At 32.3% G+C, this 21,568-nt stretch overlaps 1 protein-coding gene across 3 annotated transcripts in view; it reads left to right on the forward strand.

Annotated features, from left to right (window-relative positions):
• Positions 1-21,568, forward strand: part of LOC126884361 (KAT8 regulatory NSL complex subunit 3) — a 720,298-nt gene that overhangs the window by 456,243 nt on the left and 242,487 nt on the right. For 2 of the 3 annotated variants that reach the window (XM_050650291.1, XM_050650289.1), the window contains exons 8-10: positions 657-956; positions 2,065-2,190; positions 11,445-11,672. In XM_050650291.1, coding sequence (XP_050506248.1) covers positions 657-956; positions 2,065-2,190; positions 11,445-11,672 — 654 coding nt within the window. The remainder of the gene's footprint in view (positions 1-656; positions 957-2,064; positions 2,191-11,444; positions 11,673-21,568) is intronic. The other variant, XM_050650290.1, reaches the window with a different exon arrangement.

A 21,568-nucleotide genomic window follows, 5' to 3' on the forward strand; every position in this document is an offset into this window, starting at 1 on the left:
ATTGGCGTATGCACGTCAATGGTGAATATAAAATTCTTAATTGTATGCCAAAAAAATGCGTAATAACTGCATCTTCAAACCTATCAAATTCCATTTGCACATCTCAACCGGTTTTAGAGCAATAAATAAATCGTCAGTTTGTAAGAAAAATTCAACATCCCGTGTCTCGGAAACGAAGCATTTGCGAACATATGTTTATAAAGAAAACGTTTATTTTTTCATGCAGAATTACTTCTTAGAGTTTGGCGCACATATTTAGAAACACCCTGTATTGATGAAGAACATGGCTAGTTGTTAAAGTACCTAACTTTTTTATTATCCAACATAAGCAAATGAATAAAAACAAAACAGAATGTCAAGAAATCCTAAGGCTATAGTTGGGTTTTAATTTCAGTATTTTATAAATACTAGAATATTCCACAGGGTGTGGTGATCTTTGAGAAAAAAACACAGTTTGATTGGTACACCCGGTATACAATGACAATTTATCTGTCTAGCAACAATATTACTACAGCCATATTGTTAAAGAATAAGGCTATAATATTGAAAAAACGAAATGCGAGACATAAAAATTACCCATTTTGTGGGGTTCCCGTTTTCTCTGACGCGCAGTGTAATTATTTCAAATTAGATTTTAATCTTAGTTTTTTATTTAGTAGGTAGACCACCCGGATCCAAGACTAAAAACAAGCTGGAAACAAAATGGGCACAAATGTGTGCTCAAGGTAATGCATCGGCAAATCCTACTTCATCCAGTCCAACATCTCCTCTACTTTATCCAACAACTCCCGACACTTCATCTAATGACAGTTGTCACACCGACAAACCATCTCAGCACTTTTCACCTTCCAAACAACCTGATCAATCCAACACGCCCCTAAAAAAAATTAAAACTCTGAAACCGATTGCAAACACAGAAAGAATAGTATCACCAGTGAAGAATCAATCACAACCAGGTTAGTTGTGGAAATTACGTAGGAAAGAGTTAGGTGCTTGACATATGGTGTATGCTATACTAATAGTTCAAAATTATAGTTACTGTATAACACTACAGAGTAGCGTTCAAATATCGGGACAGCGGTCTGCGGCTTGAAATTAAACTACTTTTATTTCAGAATTCAATATTTCGTTGAATGTTTATTTTTTCTTTTCAACTTCTTCAGGAATTTACTACAAAACTAAGTTACAATTAGGTACAAAAATATAGCATACATAATATTTGCACTCACGAAATGGAATTTTGTGAAACTTAATTTTGTCAGCGGCAATACACATGACGTTCTTATACCACCAGCTCCGAGGCGAGACTAATATCACAGAATACACCAACGACTATGATTTCAACTATTTATTTTCTCACATGTGCTCTCAGACTGAATAGTCTTATTATCGCAACCAGATGTTTTTTGTTTCTCAGAATTTTAAAATATTACAGTATATTTCACTTAACTTGCTTCTTGTATCTGTGTTATAATTGATTGCATGTTTATTTTTATCGATGTCGTAGATTTCGAGAAATAATCGTTTTTTATAATTACTTTCTATCTCCAAGATCTTGACATCTGATAAATTAAATGCATGACCTGTTGTGTTATAATGGTGTGATATGAATGATATTAGTGGTTGGTGTATACTGTGATATTAGTCTCGCCTCGGAGCTGGTGGTGTAATAACGTCATGTGTATTGCCGCTGACAAAATTAATTTCACAAAATTACAACATTTCGTGAGCGTATAAATTATGTATGTTATATTTTTAACCTAATTGTAACTTAATTTTGTAGTAAATTCCTAAAGAAGTTGAAAAAAATAAACATTCAACGAAATATTGATTTCTGAAGTAAAATAGTTTAATTTCAAGCCGCAGACCACTGTCCTGATATTTCAACGCATCATGTTTATGAGAACTTAGTGACTATAATTTTGAAACTTTACTATAGTTTCTGTTTGGTATTTAACCCAATAATAGCATAGTGTTGAGTTGTATATTGCAAATATGAGTAGAGGTGACTGTTACTGGTTAGATTTATTGATGATTCCTATTTTAATAAAAAAAACATTGCAGCACGATCTCAAGGATTTAGTACGGGTAGAAACGTGGTCCAAGGAAACTCTAGTGTGACGAATTTACTCCAAGGTGGGATTAAAACGATATGCCCATCCCCAACTCCTTCAAATTTAGGGATAAAAGGTAAGAACTTTAAAGGCTTTTAAAGGTTGTATCTATATAAGTAACTCTGATAACAACAAACCAAGCGTAAGGCGTTTTGTTTAAAAGTTTTATTTATTTTTTGCAGTTCTTTCTTTTTAACAGTTTTTTTATGTATTTTGACCCGTAGATTACGAATTTTTTGGGTAACAGTTGATCAGGATGTCGATAAGATTGTTATAAACAAAGAACTTGCAGAATTACGTAACAGCGATTTTTCGAAAAACAAAACGTTCTTTTGCATTTTTTTGGTCTTTCTAAGCAAAAAATGTTCTTATAGGTTTTTTCGGTAGGATTCAGTTTTCGAGATAAACACGATTCATCATCATGATTGGCTCGACAGCCCTTTCTGGGTCTTGGCCTGTTCCAGGATTCTTCTCCACTCTGATCTGTTTCGTGCTTTTTTTTTCTCCAGTTTTTTATTTTTAAGGTTTTTATATCATTTTCTATTTGTTCTAAATATCTCAGCTTCGGTCTTCCTCTTGTTCTTTTTCCTACTGGCATCTGTTTGAATATTTTGTTTGGTATTTCGCCTTCTTCCATTCTTTCTACATGTCCCATCCAACGCAGCCGTCCTATTTTAATGAATGTTATGATATCTGGATCCTGGTATATTTCGTATAGTTCAAAGTTGTACCTTCTTCGCCAAATTCCATTTTCTTTTGTGCCCTTATATATGTGTCGCAAGATTTTTCTTTCAAAGGTGGCTAGCAATGTTTCCTCTCTTTTAGTGAGTGTCCAGGTTTCTGAGCCGTATGTGAGTACCGGTCTTATTAGGGTTTTGTATATTTGGCATTTTGTTTTCCTTGCGACGTTGTCTGATCTTAGTTGCCGAATTAAGCCATGATAACTTTTATTGGCAATAAATATTCGCCTCTTCACTTCCTCTGCAACGTTATTATCAGATGTGACTAGGGATCCCAAGTATGTAAAGTTTTTTACCCCCTCAATGTTGTATTCTCCTATTGTTATATTTTGTGGCTGCCTTATTTCTGTGTTTTTACTTACCTGCATATATTTTGTTTTGTTCTGGTTGATTTTCAGGCCACTATTTTGTGCAGCTCGTTCTATTTGATTGAATGCCTCTATCATTTCTCTTCTTGATCTTGCGATTATGTCAACATCATCTGCAAATGCTAGTATTTGCACGCTTTTATTAATCATTGTTCCTCGAGTATTGACTGTTGTGTCCCTCATTATTTTCTCGAGTACAATGTTGAACAAGATGCATGATAGAGCGTCTCCCTGGCGTAGTCCCTTTTTCACATCTATTGTTTCCGTTTAATAAACACGATTAAACTTTCAAAAAATCGAAAAATTGCAATTTTTGAACCCGAATAACTTTTGACTAAAAAATAAAATAGCAATTCTGTTTGCAGCATTTGAAACTTCAAGTCAAATTATACCGATTTTAAATATTTGAATTGCTAAAAATTCATTTTTTTATTGTTAGACAAAGCTATAATTGTTGAGTGATGTTTTTAATGCATCTCTCATTTAAAATGAACGAGTAGGTACAAGTACAAGCGCCTGCAAACAGGCCATTTCTAAGTAGCATGCATTAAAACGCATGCATTGGGCACGCGCCAAAACGCTCAAACACTATTTGTTTATAGCTTTGTTTAACAATAAAACAAATTTATTTTTAGCAATGCAAATAATCAAAACCGGTATAATTTGACTTGACCTTTCAAATGCGGTAAGCAGAATTGCTATTTTATTTTTTAATCAAAATTTATTCGTGTTCAAAAATTGCAATTTTTCGATTTTTTAAAAGTTCAACCGCGTTTATCTCGAAAACTATGTCCTACGAAAAAACTTGTGAGAACATTTTTTGCTTAGAAAGACCCAAAAAATACAAAAAAATGTTTTGTTTTGCGAAAAATCGCTGTTATGTAATTCTGCAAGTTCTTTATAACAATCTTATCGATACCCGGATCAACTCATCATCATCATCATCATTCTCTTTGCCTTATCCCTATGCGGGGTCGGCTTCCCTAATTGCATTTCTCCACACAATTCTGTCTTGGGTCATATCAATGTTAATCCCCTTTACCAACATGTCCTGCCTTATCGTCTCCCCCAGGTCTTCTTTGGTCTTCCTCTCCTACTCCTTCCAGGAATCTGCACTTCAGCTATTCTTCGCATTGGGTGATTAACGTCTCGACGTTGAACATGACCAAACCATCTTAACCTATGCTCTCTCATTTTGGCATCAATTGGTGCCACACCTAGAGTTCCCCTAATATACTCATTTCTAATTTTATCCTTCTTTGTCACTTCACTCATCCATCTAAGCATTCTCATTTCCGCCACATGCATTCGTTGTTCCTCTTTCTTTTTCACTGCCCAACATTCAGTTCCGTGCATCATAGCCGGTCTTATGGCTGTTTTATAGAATTTTCCCTTCAGCTTCATTGGAATTTTTCTGTCACACAACACACCACTCGCTTCTTTTCACTTCATCCATCCAGCCCTAATTCTACTGCATGCATCTCCATCTATTTCTCCATTACTCTGTAATACCGATCCTAGGTACTTAAAACTATTGCTTTTCACAATCATTTCACCATCCAAAGATACCATTCTATTTGTAGTAACCGCATCTTTAAATGAACATTCCAAATACTCTGTTTTTGTCCTACTAAGGTTTAAACCTTTTTCCTCCAGAGCTTGTCTCCACTGTTCCAGTTTTTGTTCTAAGTCTCTTTCACTATTTCCTATTAACACTACATCATCAGCATACATTAGGCACCATGGAATACTACCCTCTAGTTTCGCTGTTATCTGGTCCAAGACTAATGAGAATAAATAAGGACTAAGCACCGAGCCTTGGTGCAATCCTACTTTCACCTGAAATTTATCAGTCTCCCACACCTGTCCTAACACTAGTCGTTACTCCCTCATACATATCTCTCACAATCTTTACATATTCGCCAGGGACTCATTTCTTATTGAGAGCCCACCACAGAATCTCTCGAGGAACTCTATCATATGCTTTCTCAAGATCAATGAATACCATATGAGCGTTGGTCTCTTTATTCCTGTATTTTTCCATCAGTTGCCTTACAATGAAAATTGCATCTGTTGTTAATCTGCCCTGCATAAAGCCAAATTGATTATCGGATATTTCGGTTTCTTCACGTATCCGTCTATCAATTACTCTCTCCCATATTTTCATGGTGTGGCTAAGATCCCTGTAGTTTGTGCATTGTTGTATGTCTCCCTTGGTTTTGTAGACAGGTACTAATATACTGCTTCTCCATTCGTCTGGCATTTGTCCAACTTCCATAATTCTGTTAAATAGACCTGCTAGCCAACTTATTCCTGTCTCTCCCAATGCTCTCCATACTTCCCCAGGAATATCATCTGGTCCTACTGCTTTTCCTTTCTTTATTTTTTGAAGAGCTTGAGCCACTTCCTCGTTTGTTATTCTGGTAACCATTGCTGTTACTGTCTCCGTTAACTCGACAGGCTGTCTGTCAAATTCTTCATTTAATAAACTGTCAAAATACTTTCTCCATCTCTTTTTGACATCCTTTTCGTAAATTAGTATTTTATTATTTTCATCTCTGATACATCTAATCTGATCTCTTGCTTTCTTTGCTCTCTCTTTGGCTATTTTATATATCTTTGCTTCGCCTTCCCTGGTATCAAGTTGATCGTATAGGTTTGAATACGCTTCTGCTTTAGCTTTTGCTACTGCTACTTTCGCTTCCTTTTTGGCGACCATATAGTTTTGAAGATCTATATCCGATCTGGTTTCTTGCCACTTTTTGTATAATTTTCCCTTCTCTTTTATTTTTCCTTGTACTTCATTTGACCACCACCAAGTCTCTTTATCCTCAAACTTCTTTCCTGACGTTTTCCCAAGTATTTCAATAGCCGTCTATCTAATAATATTGGCCATTTTTCTCCAAATTGTGTTAGGGCTTCCTTTCGTGTTCCAACATATTTTTTCTACTATTCTTTCCCTGAATAGACCTTCCTTCTCATCATTTAGCATCCACCACTTGATTTTTTGTGGTCCTCTCCGATATTTTTGTTTAATTTCGCTTTTTACTTCGATGTCCAGAACAAGCAGCTTATGTTGTTGGCTTACTGTCTCACTAACTATTACCTTGCAGTCCTTGCATTCACGTATGTCTTCTTTCCTTATCATGAAGTAGTCTATTTGGGATTGATGTTATCCACTTTTGTAGGTAATAAGTTGAGTTTCTCTCTTTTTAAAGAATGTGTTAACAATCGCCATATCCAATTCTGTTGCTAATTCTAGCATGTCATCTCCAGCTTAATTTCTAGTTCCAAAGCCTAATCCCCCATGTATTGTTTCATATCCTGTCTTGGCTTGGCCCACATGTGCATTGAAATCACCTCCTATTATAACTTTCTCCTCTGCTGGAATATCACTCAGTACGTCTCCTAATTGGTCATAGAAAGCTCTTCTTTCATTCTCACCCAGACCTGTTTGAGGAGCATACACACACACAACATTCAATACCTCTTTATCAATTACAAATTTCACTGACATCATTCTATCATTCGTTCTTACAACTTCTACTACGTTATCTTTCATTTCACTATCAGCAATTATACCAACTCCATTTCTAGTGTTACTACTCCCTACATACCACAATTTATATCCATCACCTAGTTCTTTCGCCCTTTGTCCTTTCCACCTAGTTTCTTGGATACAAGCAATCTGAACTCTTCTTCGTTTGAGCGCATCCACTAACTCCAGACTCTTACCTGTAAGACTACCAAGATTCCAAGACCTTATCCTGATTTTTCTAACCTGTAATGGTGTTCCCCCTGAGATAGTCCTCACCCGGAGATCCGAACGGAGGCTCATTTTACTTCCGGAACATTCGGAACTTCCGGAACAACTGTTACCCAAAATATTGGTGTTCTACGGGCCAAAATACATAAAAAAAACTTGGGTAAGTAGCCCGATCAGGGAACACAAAATTTTACGAAAACCTCCAAAAAAAATAAAGGAAGGACGAAAATTTGGGAATAGGTAGTTGAAATTGTCTATTATTATATAATAAAAAGTTTACAATTCTACATCCCCTCCATTTTACAAAAATTGGGAAATACGGAGTGAAAAATATTTTCTCGGGGGTGAAAAAATATACGTTCAAAATAAGTCCGAAATTGTATAAAATGACTAATTCTAAGTAACTTTTGTTCTATAGAGTTTTTTCACTAAGTTAATACTTTTTGAGTTATTTGCGAGTGAATATGTTCATTTTTAACAAAAAAAAAAACATGTTTTTGGACGGTTTTTCGCAGATAACTCAAAAAGTAAGTATTTTGGCGAAAAAAATATTCTTAGCAAAAATATAGCTTATAAAAAACTGAAAAAAATGGTGTATGCATGAGGTCTGTAGACCCAGTAGAAGCAGAGTTGTAGCTAATGAAAAGTAGGTTCCTCAAAACCCAAAAACGCAGCTCTTTTTGGGGAAAATTCATTACAACTTTTTTAAAGTATTTAAAAAAAAGTTTATTTTTGTTTTTTAAAAAAATTTCTAACATTAAAAGTAAGTGAGTTACGCTCAAAATATTGCTGGTCTTTTTTATTTTTTGCTAAAAAAATCGCGAAAATCACCCCCTAATTAGCTTCCCAAATAAAATTAATCGTAACCGCTTCACAAGTTACTGTATTGTTTATATTATCTATAAGTTTCATTGGTTCAAAGTGCTCATTTTTGAAAAAAAATGGGTTTAAAATAAAACATTTTTTTTATTTAAAAAAAATGGATTTTTTTATGGAATTAACTTAAAAATTATTAGTAATACCAAAAATCTCAAAGAGTAATAAAATGTTCGTTTTGCTTTTCTGAATACTTTTGATTTTTTGTTTTCTTGTTAGACAAAAATTGGTTATGCTATGCCTGTTCAAAATTTGCCTAAACTCGTGATTAGTTACTCGTTCAAGCCATTTTAACTACAGCTTTTTCAAAAATAAGCACTTTGAACCGATGAAACTTACAGATCATATAAATAATACATAAGCAAAGTAATTTGTCAAGTGGTAATGATAAAATTTATTTGTGATGCTAATTAGGGGGTTATTTTCGCGATTTTTTTACCAAAAAAATAAAAAGGACCAACAATATTTTGAGCGTAACTTACTTAATTTTAATGTCAGAAGTTTTTTTAAAAAACAAAAATAAACCTTGTTTTAAACTTTAAAAAAGTTGAAATGAATTTTCCCCGAAAAATACTCCGTTTTTGGATTATTTAACATTGAAATATTCGATTTGGAATTTGACGAAGAAGAACCTACTTTTCATTAGCTACAACTCTGCTTCTACTGGGTCTACAGACCTCAGACTTATCTCCGAAAAACCGTCCAAAAATATGTTTTTTTTTTGGTTAAAAATGAACATATTTACTCGCAAATAACTCGAAAAGTATTGACTTAGTGAAAAAACTTCATAGAACAAAAGTTGTTTAGAATTAGTCATTTTATCAAATTCCGGTCTTATTTTGAATGTATATTTTTCACCTTCGAGAGGGGGTATTCGCCTCCATTTTTGTAAAATGGAGGGGATGTAGAATTGTAAACTTTTTCTTATATAATAATAGACAATTTCAACTACCTATTCCCAAATTTTCATCCTTCCTTTATTTTTTTGGGGGTCACTTTGTTCTTTGATCGGGCTAAAGTCCATCTAAAAGTTGGTACCCCCAACGTTTGTAAAGTAAAGTTACCAAAGTTGGTAAAGTAAAGGAGGCCGTTGTACTCCCCTGGCGACAGCACTATGACGATTTATATAATTTTAGTAAATTGTATTTATTGTTTTGTTTTTTGACTTTTTTAAAGCTTTGTCTATAAAATTGTACAATTTTCAACGACAATAAAGCATATTTCTATTCTATTCTATTAAAAGTGACATAACTTTCTCGTGAAATTGTTGGAGAGTTTCATTGGGCCCTTGCTTCAAGTTTACCATGTTTTTTGTAAGTGAATTTTCATTACGTGTTGGTTGGCAAAACTTTGAGTTAGTGTGGTTCTTATTGTAGGGCATTCTTTACTCCCATATACGGAAGTGACTAATCGAGCTCTTCCTTTAATTTTATTCATTACACCTCGAGTTATCATGTGATTTTTAAAGTTGTCGGGATTATTATGATCCCAGAAATGATTATAAGAAGCATTGTAATAACTTTAATGAAGTCATGTAGTTCATTACGGTACGGTTACCATCGTAATCCGGTACGATAGAAAGATCTTTGTTGACTAGCGGAAGTTATAATTATAGATGGTATATCTAAGCTATTTGAAGTATTACTTAACGAACTAAGGTTAGCTTCTAAACTAAATTGAGAAACTGAGTTATTTTGTGAAATAGAAGCAGCACCAGGTTTGACAATAAATTCACTAATAGTTGAAAGAGAATGACTAATTCGGTAAGAGATGAAACTTGGAAAGCAATTTGAATAGGATTATAAAAAAGATTACATTTGCTTACAGGTAAAAGATGATGCTTTGGTGCATTTCTTTTCGAAGGAAGGTGCATTGCTTTCTTTTTTCGCTTTCTTTTTATCGTCTTTCGTGAATAAATGGATTTCTACACTTCAACACTGGCTTTTGGTAGACTTCTGGAGTTGAACGGCTGTGGTTTTCCCTGGAAGTTGGTACGTAGCGGGTAAACGTTTAAAAACGACGAAGATGTTCTGGAGAATCTCTCACTCAGAGGTGTAACCAGGATGGGCCTAAGGGGGGGTTATAACTACTTGAAGTTCTCTGGGGGGTACGGAATAGTAATGGTGTTACGCGTATAGAGCTCAAGGTACATCCAAATGGGGGGGGGGGTTATAACCCCCAAACCCCCCTGGTTACGCCTATGCTCCCACTTTTCCTACTGCACTGTGCCACTTAAAGGTTTTCACTAAAAAATGTGCTTTTTAAAAAGACTGAAAAATAACTGATCTTAATTACAATAATATTTCTTTTATACAGTGATGAGCGCGCCAATAACCGGCAAAATAACGCAAAAGATGTAAAACGTATTAAGTTGTGAGATAAAAAGAAATGAAACTAGTGAAGGTGGGAGATTTAGCGATAAAAACCTATAAACTTACATTATATTTAGTGTTTCCCACCTTTAGACGTATCGGAGCAGTATGTCAACTAAAACTGTCACAGTGGCAGTTGCCAAACTCATCCGATACGTCTAAAGGTGGGAAACAATAAGTAGAATGTAAATTTATAGGTTTTTATCGCTAAATCTCCCTTCACTAGTTTCATTTCTTTTTATCTCACAACTTAATGTGTTTTCCATCTTATGCGTTATTCTACCGGTTATTAGCGCGCTCATCACTGTATAAAAATTAAATGTTGAGAAAACTGCTCATTAGGATCGCTGACCTCTGGGGTTATTGCACCATAATTAACGGCACAAGTCCAAAAGTGAAGTGGAGGGTAAGAGGAACTTAAATCCAAATGTTCATTCAATTCGGTGGTTACATGGATTATTTTATTCATAGGAGATTCTGACCAATAAAAGGCAACAGAAATAAAAATTACAGCGATAATTTTTTGAACATTCAGTGACATTAATGACAATTAATATTTTACAACTTGTCACAGAGAACACCAAGAAACAGGTTTAGCAAATATTCAGGTGAATATATCAATAAAATATTAGTTAAAATGATTTAAAAAGACTGTTTTATTCATGAAATAATCTCAGCGAATTACACTCGATCTCTAAAATTATTATCGACTTGTTGCCCTCGTGACACTTTGACATAATTTCACTCCCCGTCGGATCGTGAAATTAAAACTGTAAAAGTATCACTCGGGAAACAAATCGATAATTTTAGAGCTCTCGTGCAATTACTACTGAAAATAAAACGGTATCGCTGTATTTAACGTTCATTTACTGACCTGAAATATAACAATAGTATTAACATTTGTTTAAAATATAATATTGTAAAAGCCTTAAATATAATAAAAGCAAGTTGTATAAAACTTCTTATTAGTATCTTCAAAATGTATATCGACCATCAATTTAAAGGATAATCGATATTTGGATATATTGTGCGTCATATCAACCTGCTTAACCAACGTCCCCTTGAACAAATTATCATTAGTTCACATATCCATCCATTTCCTCCATGAATTATCTTTAATGTTGATTTAATAGGTCTGCATGTTCAAGTAGGTACCTATTGTAGTTAATTGTTGGTCACAAGCATATAAGATAATTTTTCTTTTCTAGTATTAGAAAACGTCACACTCAACTGTACTGGTGGAAAACTGTATCCGAATAGGACTATCGATTTATCAAAGTTAACTCTACTAAATTCGACGAAATCGGCTAATACATCAGTTAGTAATGTTCTACTTTTGCCAGATGGTAAAATAAAAACAATAGGGAATACTATCAAAGGAACTGGTGGTACTCCTATATTAGTAACTTCTACAAAATCGGTATCTAGACAAACTAGTAAGTAATATTGAATATATTTGGTGATTTAACTGTGGTACTTCTTACATATACCAACCACATATCCTTTATTCGTTTTCCATTTCACATATCCAATCATGACAGTGAAAACATCCAACAAACCTCAATTGATCACTTTTCTTATATCGACAAATTATAAATAATTATTTTTCTTTATCATTCAACTACGAAACTAAACCAAATTTATCAATTTTAATCTAAACTAACTAAACCTAATCTAACTAAACCTAACCTAACCAAACCCTATCATACTTACTAAGTCATCTACCCTCACCAAGTTACCCAATCTCGCTTGTTTATACGTCGAAACCTATCTTCTCTGTTAACCAATTAACTAAATATTTAATTCCCATGGATAACATGAAAACTATATTACAAAATTATTCTGGGACAATGCACTCGTGAAAAAAATGGAGAACCAATTACCCACGATACACGTACAGACAGTATGCCGATATTGGCGCCTAATTCCGTCCGTTCCGCGCACGACGTCAGCTTCGAGGACCCATACACTTAGCTGACTTGCAGATGCATTTTTACATGTATTTGTGAAATTCTTTACACGTGATAGTTTTACGGAACCGAGAATATATTTTGTTAGGTACTTTTAATTATTATTAGAGATTATTGAACGTGTTGTTATCCAATTTATATTTGGTATCGTGTGGGTCTGGCATAAATTTACAATGCCGAATTGTGCCGTATGTAATTGCAAAAACTGTAATCAAAGTACAAAAGGTACGAAAATAAAATTCTTCAGCTTTCCAAATAAGACAGATATAATTTGTCGAAACAATGGAAATCTACTGGAGCAAATGATGGTATTCATTCAGTCTATGACAGTCGGCAAGCACAAGAAAATGATTCTCTTTCAAAAAGGGATTTTACTAGCAAGTAGGTCAATGTCTTAAATGTACGATTATTTAAAGAGCAGTTACGATGTAGAATATATATTAACTTCCAGGCTAAACCAAGATATTCTTTAGAACTTTTTTGCGTATATTTGAGGCATGGGTGCTAGTAATGATCACCCCTCTCCTCTCGACTTTCGGTAGACTTCGATGGTACATTCTGGCCAAAAATTCGGCAGCAATTTTTGACAGAAAATCGAAATACAACAAATTCTAATGAGGAGTGTTTGTTGGATATTCTCAAGGATCTCAGGGCGTAACATCTGATCCAGAATCAGAAGAAGTTTGCTTGATGCAGAAAATGTTGTTGAACCTTGCAAAAATTGACGAGCCGCTCGAAACAAAAGAATATGAGGAAAGAGAAATTGTGACAAATTCTTTTATAGAACCAGATTATTAGCAAGAAGAATTTATCGATAACGAAATAGGGCAGCTAATCCAAAATTTAGAGGTGAAAGAAAAAGTGAGTCAGGAATCACTGAAATATGTAGCAGGATTTGTATAATATAAAATAAAGTTGTATAAATACTCGTTGGAAAACCCTACTGCAGGTATGGACATGAATAGAACCCCTGACTGGATACAAGCTGTCTCTAGAGGTTCTCTTTTACATCCAAATGATGATTTGTGGGAAGTTGCTCTGAAACTGGAGACTGAGTTTCATAAAATGCTTGGTAACTCCTTATCTAAAGAAGAGAACATTTTTCACAAATTAGCTGATAAAACAATGTCACAAATAACAACCACATCAGTGCCTTACGAAGTTTTCCTTTACTTCGCTAAAACTCGAACTTATATTAGGCTACGAGAGTTAAATAGAAAAATTAGTTTTAAAAATTCTCAAAGGAGCCTAGAGAAGAAAATGTCAAAATTAACCAATTTTAAAAAATAATAGTATTTTTTTTTGTTTTCTTGCAATTAATTATTCTATAAAATGTCGGCATTTTTTCTTTCCTTTTTTTGGTAGGACGATATATAACTAATAGTATTATTTATAACATCAATGTTTTCTTTTCTTGGAAATATTTTTTAATTACCTGGCAATTTAAAAGAGAAAACATTTCAACAGGTTATGACAATACTTCAAAAAAGTATTTATATTATTCTTGAATTAATAATCAAGGCTTATTATTTTGGGACGTATTTCCTCGCCAATAATTTTCAAATACATTTTAATTGTACAACGTTTATGCAGACAAATTGTAAATGCCTAGGAATAATAATAGTACATAAAACATATTTTCTCTTACAATCAATTTTAATCAAAAAATCAGACGCTATCATTTTAAATTCGATAAAACTGAAACGTACCTTCTAAAATTATATGAATTTTCAAAACATTCTCCTTGGGCGTGACGTCACACCAGCGAGAGAGTTGCGCCACTGCATACCGTCTGTACGTGTATCGCGCAATTACCTCAATCTTCATAGGTATTGTTTTAATCGTGAGGAATATATATTTCTATATTGTCAGTGAAAACCTGTCACCAAATCTTTAAAATGTTTAGTGTGCCTACTGTTAAATGTAACATTTTTGTTTAATTTGTCTATCTTCACTGATCAGTCCACATTTCCGATCCTTCTGTAGCTTATTCACTAATTATCTTAATTTATCTTACTCTTTTCTACTTATAGTCCAAGAGGCAGCGCTGAAAAATCTCTTTGAATTTACTAAATCTAGATTTTTCACAGTTGATTACTGTGATTGTGTAGAGAAACATACTGCGGTCGGTCAAGCGAAACGTAGAACAGGGCTTACTGAGAGGGTATCAAAGTTGCTTTCCTACGAAGGTAATTAAATCCGTTTACTAAGGCTTAAAATCAGTACACACATTCTAAATTAAATATAAATAAAAGTTATTATAGTCGGTCAGCTGTATGACGGGACAGAGCCGGTCGGTCGGCCCCAGTGAATGTACAGGGTTATTCACTATATTTTGACCCCCTTGTAAACTGCTTTATTTACAGAATTAGAAAAAAATGTAAGCTACAAAAGTTATTCGATTTTTAAATTATGATTTTTTGACATATATTATATATCGTACTAGTGACGTCATCCATTTGGGCGTGATGACGTAATCGACTATTTTTTAAATGGGAATAGGGGTCGGGTGCTAGCTCATTTGAAAGGTTATTTAATTAACTATTCAGTAATATAAACATTAAGATGATTAATTATACAGTGTGTCCAAAAAAAATTTTTTTTATTAAATTAATTGTTTAATTAATAATTCAAAATATTTTTTTGGACACCCTGTATAAATAATGATCTTAATGTTTATAGTACCGTATAGAGAATTGAATAACCTTTCAAATGAGCTAGCACACGACCCCTATTCTCATTTAAAAAAATAGTCGATTACGTCATCACGCCCAGATGGATGATGTCACTAGTACGATATATATGTCAAAAAATCATAATTTAAAAATCGAATAACTTTTGTATTTTACATTTTTCTCTAATTCTGTAAATAAAGCAGTTTACAAGGGGGTCAAAATATAGTGAATAAACCTGTACATTCATTGGAGCCGACCGACCGGCTCTATCCCGTCATGCAGCTGACCGACTATAATAACTTTTATTTATATTCAATTTAGAATGTGTGTGTACTAATTTTCAGCCTTAGTAAATGGATTTAATTTCGTAGGAAAGCAACTTTGATAGTGAATTTAGCTTTAGTAAATTCAAAGAGATTTTTCAGCGCTGCCTCTCCGTATATTATTATAATATACAGTATGGCGCAAATGTTTAGAATAAATTCGTTATTTCGTAAACCAGCGACTTGAAGGAAAAATCCCGAAACAAGTCGATTTTTATTTTTAAACTATGATATTTTGGCGCATATATATATATATATATATATATATATATATATATATATATATACAAAATATGCATAAGATGGAATGCAACCACAGACACGTGTTTCTGACTTATTAGTCGTCATCAGTATGGTATAGCCAAACAGGAGCAACGCAACCAATTTGTGGCTGTAATGTTAGAAGGCCCTTAGGATTCGAGAGCAACAACTAACACATCCACGGAGGAAGCTACAGCTACCTGAGGAAAGTAATGCCAAACGTTTAAAACGTTTTAAGATCAAACAAGGAGAGGTTAACGCGAGTTAATAAATATCGGCATGGCTCGCAACAATGAAAATACAAAATATGCATAAGATGGAATGCAACCACAGACACGTGTTTCTGACTTATTAGTCGTCATCAGTATGGTATAGCCAAACAGGAGCAACGCAACCAATTTGTGGCTGTAATGTTAGAAGGCCCTTAGGATTCGAGAGCAACAACTAACACATCCACGGAGGAAGCTACAGCTACCTGAGGAAAGTAATGCCAAACGTTTAAAACGTTTTAAGATCAAACAAGGAGAGGTTAACGCGAGTTAATAAATATCGGCATGGCTCGCAACAATGAAAATACAAAATATGCATAAGATGGAATGCAACCACAGACACGTGTTTAAACACGTGTCTGTGGTTGCATTCCATCTTATGCATATTTTGTATTTTCATTGTTGCGAGCCATGCCGATATTTATTAACTCGCGTTAACCTCTCCTTGTTTGATCTTAAAACGTTTTAAACGTTTGGCATTACTTTCCTCAGGTAGCTGTAGCTTCCTCCGTGGATGTGTTAGTTGTTGCTCTCGAATCCTAAGGGCCTTCTAACATTACAGCCACAAATTGGTTGCGTTGCTCCTGTTTGGCTATACCATACTGATGACGACTAATAAGTCAGAAACACGTGTCTGTGGTTGCATTCCATCTTATGCATATTTTGTATTTTCATTGTTGCGAGCCATGCCGATATTTATTAACTCGCGTTAACCTCTCCTTGTTATATATATATATATATATATATATATATATATATATATATATATATATATATAATAAGGTTGTATTATTGGGGAATTCAGCAAATTTTATGTGAAAAGAAAACACTTTTTACTTGATCCAAGCTTTCGTAAACTTTAATTATTTGTTTACATCATCAGGGTATACTGCATATATATATATATATATATATATATATATATATATATATATAGGGTGAGGTAGATAAAGGGCCTATTAGAAATATCTCGAGAACTAAAGGCAACAGAATCATGAAAATTGGAATGAGGGGGTTTTGAAGAGTGATCTATTTAATGAAAATATTTTCATCTATTTTCTACTTCCGGTTATACCGGAAGTTGCTCATAACTTCGTTTTTTTAAATGGGACACCCTGTATATTTTTACATTTTTGGATTTTCCTGAATGTCTCCTTTCTAAATATTTGAGGTTTTATATTATTATACAGGGTAGTTTAAAAGATAATTACGTGTTTTTATTAATTTCGTAGCAGATCTCACACCCTGTAGAATTATAGTACTTTGACATCAAAAACTCTATTTACGTTCATATGATTTTCAATATAGTCTACTATTGTTAAACATTATTAGTATAGCTATATATTGAATTTTAGTATACAGGGTTGGTCAAAGCACGGATTGAATATTTTCTGAGTTTTCTTAAATGGAACACCCTGTATGTTAGTATTGTAATGAAATAATATTTTATGGTACTTTTTCATTTTATAAGCATTCCCTATACCTAACTGCTTTAATTTGTGAGTTATTGGTGATTCAAGCCAAACATTAATTGCAACAAAAAATACGTGAAATTTTATTAGGTTGGCCTTGAAAATATTCAGTCACAAATATTTTTTCGGAAATAAATACATTTATCTAGACTGATCGTTAAAATTCCCAATAATGGTTGAGCTATCAAAATACTTACGTAGTTAAGATTCTTGGTGCGATTAACAATTAAGCACAAATTAAAGCAGTTAGGTATAGGGAATGCTTAAGAAATAAAAAAGTACAATAAAATATCATTTCAATACAATACTAAAATACAGGGTGTTCCACTTAAGAAAACTCAGAAAATACTCATTCCGAGTTTCAACCAACCCTGTATACTAAAATTCAACAATTAGCTATACTAATAATTTATGACAATAGTAGACTATATTAAAAATCATTTGAACATAAATAAAGTTTTTGATGTCAAACTACTATAATTCTACAGGGTGTGAAAATTGCTACGAAATTAATAAAAGAACGTAATTATCTTTTAAACTACCCTGTATAACAATACAAAACCTCATATTTTAAGAAATAAGACTTCGAGTAGAATCCAAAAATGTAAAAATATATAGGGTGTCCCATTAAAAAAAACGAAGTTATAGGCAACTTCCGGTATAACCGGAAGTAGCAAATAGATAAGAATATTTTCATTAAATAGATCACTCTTCAAAACCCCTTCGTGCCAATTTTCATGAGTCTGTTACCTTTAGTTCTCGAGATATTTCTAATAGGCCCTTTATCTGCCTCACCCTGTATATACATATATATACCCTGTATATATATATATATATATATATATATATATATATATTGTCATGATTTTAAGATAGCAAATTGATAGAATAAGTTAAATAATAATCAATTTAATGATTTTGTACTGCCCAAAGCAGTTAAGTAAGTATCTTAATACAGGTGGTGTTCGAGAAGCGTGATTGATTTGGAGGGTTGAATAGAATGACAATATATCAGAGAATTAAAGTTAAAATTGCACTATACATTGATTTAATAGTCATAGGATGATTTTATTTAGAGTTAAACAGTTTAAGTAACAAGAAAGTTTGAAATATACTATATACAGTAGTTTTATAAATATACATACTATATAAAGGAAGCTATTTAAAGGGCATCTAATGTATGAATTTGTTGTTAAACATACAATAGTTTGAAATTTAGTCTTACCAAAGAATTACAATTTGTTCCATGATGACCTTGTTTCTGTTTAATAATCATAAAAATTTCCAATTTTTTACAAGTCACTTAGAGAGAAAGTTCGTTGCTGTGATACGTTCTCTGTGATTTGGTTAAGTTTATAAATTTATGAAAGTATCTTAGAAGAGGCTCAAATCTAAAAATTGAGAATAATGGTTAGACCAATTTTAGATTTTATTAATGTGAATTTGACCAAAATATTGAAAATAGTTCATTAAAGTTGTAGATTTGGGAAATGTCAGAATTCGATATCAATTTTAACGAAGAAAAATGATTTTCTGAGATATGGCTAATGCACTATCAATTGGTAATTTATTTCTAAATAATTTAAAAGTTATTTCAGTACTTTATATGCATTAATAGTGAAGATATTTGGACTTTAATTTGTAAAGGTAGTGATAAAAGGTATAGAAAGTGTACGGACAGTGTTCGCATAAAGTGGCTATAAGAACTTATTGGGAGTATCCTCAAATATGCAAAATATATCAAAAGAATCTATAAAGTTCAGTGAATTTAATTCTTTAATTCAATTTTACTCAGATAAGAGAATAAAATCACCATTTAGGCAAATATTTCCAAATTTTAGATAAAAAAGACCATTTTGACTAAATGTCATAATTTTCAAAATTATCTCATTGGTCCATTTAAATTTCCAAAGCATGAATTATTAATTTTGTTTAAACCTCATTGGCTGTAAAAGGACGCCAAGCTTAAAAAATTTAATTTGAGAAGAAGGTTCTAGCCATTCAAAGGGAACGGACGCTTTTTGATGCTAGTCCCAAAGATTTAGTGAAAATGCAGAAAATTCGAATAGTCTAGTTGAAAAACTACTCACAATATAGACTTTCATTGTCAATCTTCAGTTAGAAAGTGTTTTAAAACAAATGGGACTTTAAGTCACTAAAATGATGGTGTAACCTGCCTGGACTTGGGAGACACGGAACTTCAATAGAAAACCCGTATCTGGAAGTGTTGGAAGCTAAATCTGGCTTCGATGGACTATTGTCAGGTGACGTTATAAAAACTATTCTCACATGATATCATGTTTAATTAAAAATTTGAAAAGGAAAGCATGCATGATCAATATAAAAATTTAATAGGTTTAATATCATTTACCGCTTTGGTAAAATAATAAATTTGAGAGAGAATATTCATAATTGCATATATTATCATAACCACAAAAAATTTCAAAGTCATTGACCTTTCATTTTGTTTTCCTATGCCATCACGTGGCGAATAAAAATATATAAACCAAAATATGTGTCATAGAGATGTTCTATTATTAAACATTTAACACTAATCTATGTATTTACCTTATTTGATGTTTCATAAAGCCTTTTTCCTTTTATTTCAATATATTCGAATGCAACTGAGCTGGTGGAAGGTGAATGAATTTTGGTAGGTACAATAATTTCTTAATAGATGGCGCCCAATAGATTCAATACATTTCAATAAAAATAAAAAAAAATCAATAAAATAAAATTTTAATAAGACAATCATTATAATATTAATATTAAAATAAAATAAATAATAAATAAAATTAAAAAATTAAATTTAAATAAAAAAAAATTTTTATTAATAATATCAATTAAATATATCAAGATTTATAAAACCAATCCATTAAATCAATTAATAATAATTATCACCTTTCTTCCTTTTATAACAAATAGTAATAATATATATATATATATATATATATATATATATATATATATATATATATATATATATATATATATATAGAAAACTTGGTTTAATAATAGCTGACTCAATATGGACAAAGTGTACTTTTTTTACTTATTCCAATATATTTCGCCCATTTTCATGGACATCATCAGGGAAAGCTACAATGTTGGTTATTAGGTAGGTACATAAGATGAATTAGCAGTATACTTACTAAGTGAGAATTGTTGTCACGATGTTTTAAAAGAAGCAAATATAAATAAAATGATAAAAAACTAAAATACAGAAATAACATATCACAAAAGTCCATAATTTAAAATATACATGATGATAGATAAAATTTATATATTGTTTCATAAAAAAACCTCGACATCCTGTACAACCTATTTATTGAAAACTCTTATCCACAAGCATTAATCAAGAAAATCCTCTTTAACACCACATCTATTAATACAGTAATAATCCAAGAAGACAATAACTTAAATCATCACACTACATCCCAAGGACACCCTAAATTTGCTACATTACCTTACATCAAAGAAATTACTCCAGCTTTAACCAGAATACTTAAGAATGTGACCGATATCAAAATTTCAAATAAAACAGTTCTGACCATCAGAAAAGTGTTCTCAAAATTGAAGGATAAACATCCAAAAGAATTGACAACAAACGTAATCTACAGCATCCCATGTGCAGATTGTGACAGAGAATATATCGGACAAAGTTCAAGATCGATAAAAGATCGAATTACTTCCCACAAAAGTGACAGTAGACTATATCCAGAAAGATGCACTCTTGCTACACATGTAAATGACAATAACCATACCATGGACTATAATTCATTTAAAATTTTAGATATAGAAAAAAATTATACTAAAAGAATCTTTCTGGAGATGGCATTTATAGCACAATGTGATAATTGCATCAACAAAAAATCAGACATTAATCACCTGAGTGAAATATACTCTTATTTACTATTCTTAGACAAAAATAAAAATAATCAAAATTTAACAGGTTTAGCTAATATCTCTCACTTAAATAATTAATAATATTGATTGTTGATAACCTATTTTAACTGTTTAACTTAATAGGATAATGACCAAAAAAAATTTGACTGACAATTAACATAAAAGTAAATAAATAATGTCAGACCTTGTTTTCAATTCATTGTGTCAATATATAAATTTTATCTATCATCATGTATATTTTAAATTATGGACTTTTGTGATATGTTATTTCTGTATTTTAGATTTTTATCATTTTATTTATATTTGCTTCTTTTAAAACATCGTGACAACAATTCTCACTTAGTAAGTATACTGCTAATTCATCTTATGTACCTACCTAATAACCAACATTGTAGCTTTCCCTGATGATGCCCATGAAAATGGGCGAAATATATTGGAATAAGTAAAAAGAGTACA

The sequence above is a fragment of the Diabrotica virgifera genome, chromosome 5, assembly GCF_917563875.1.
Source record: "Diabrotica virgifera virgifera chromosome 5, PGI_DIABVI_V3a".
Taxonomy (NCBI): Eukaryota; Metazoa; Arthropoda; class Insecta; order Coleoptera; family Chrysomelidae; genus Diabrotica; species Diabrotica virgifera.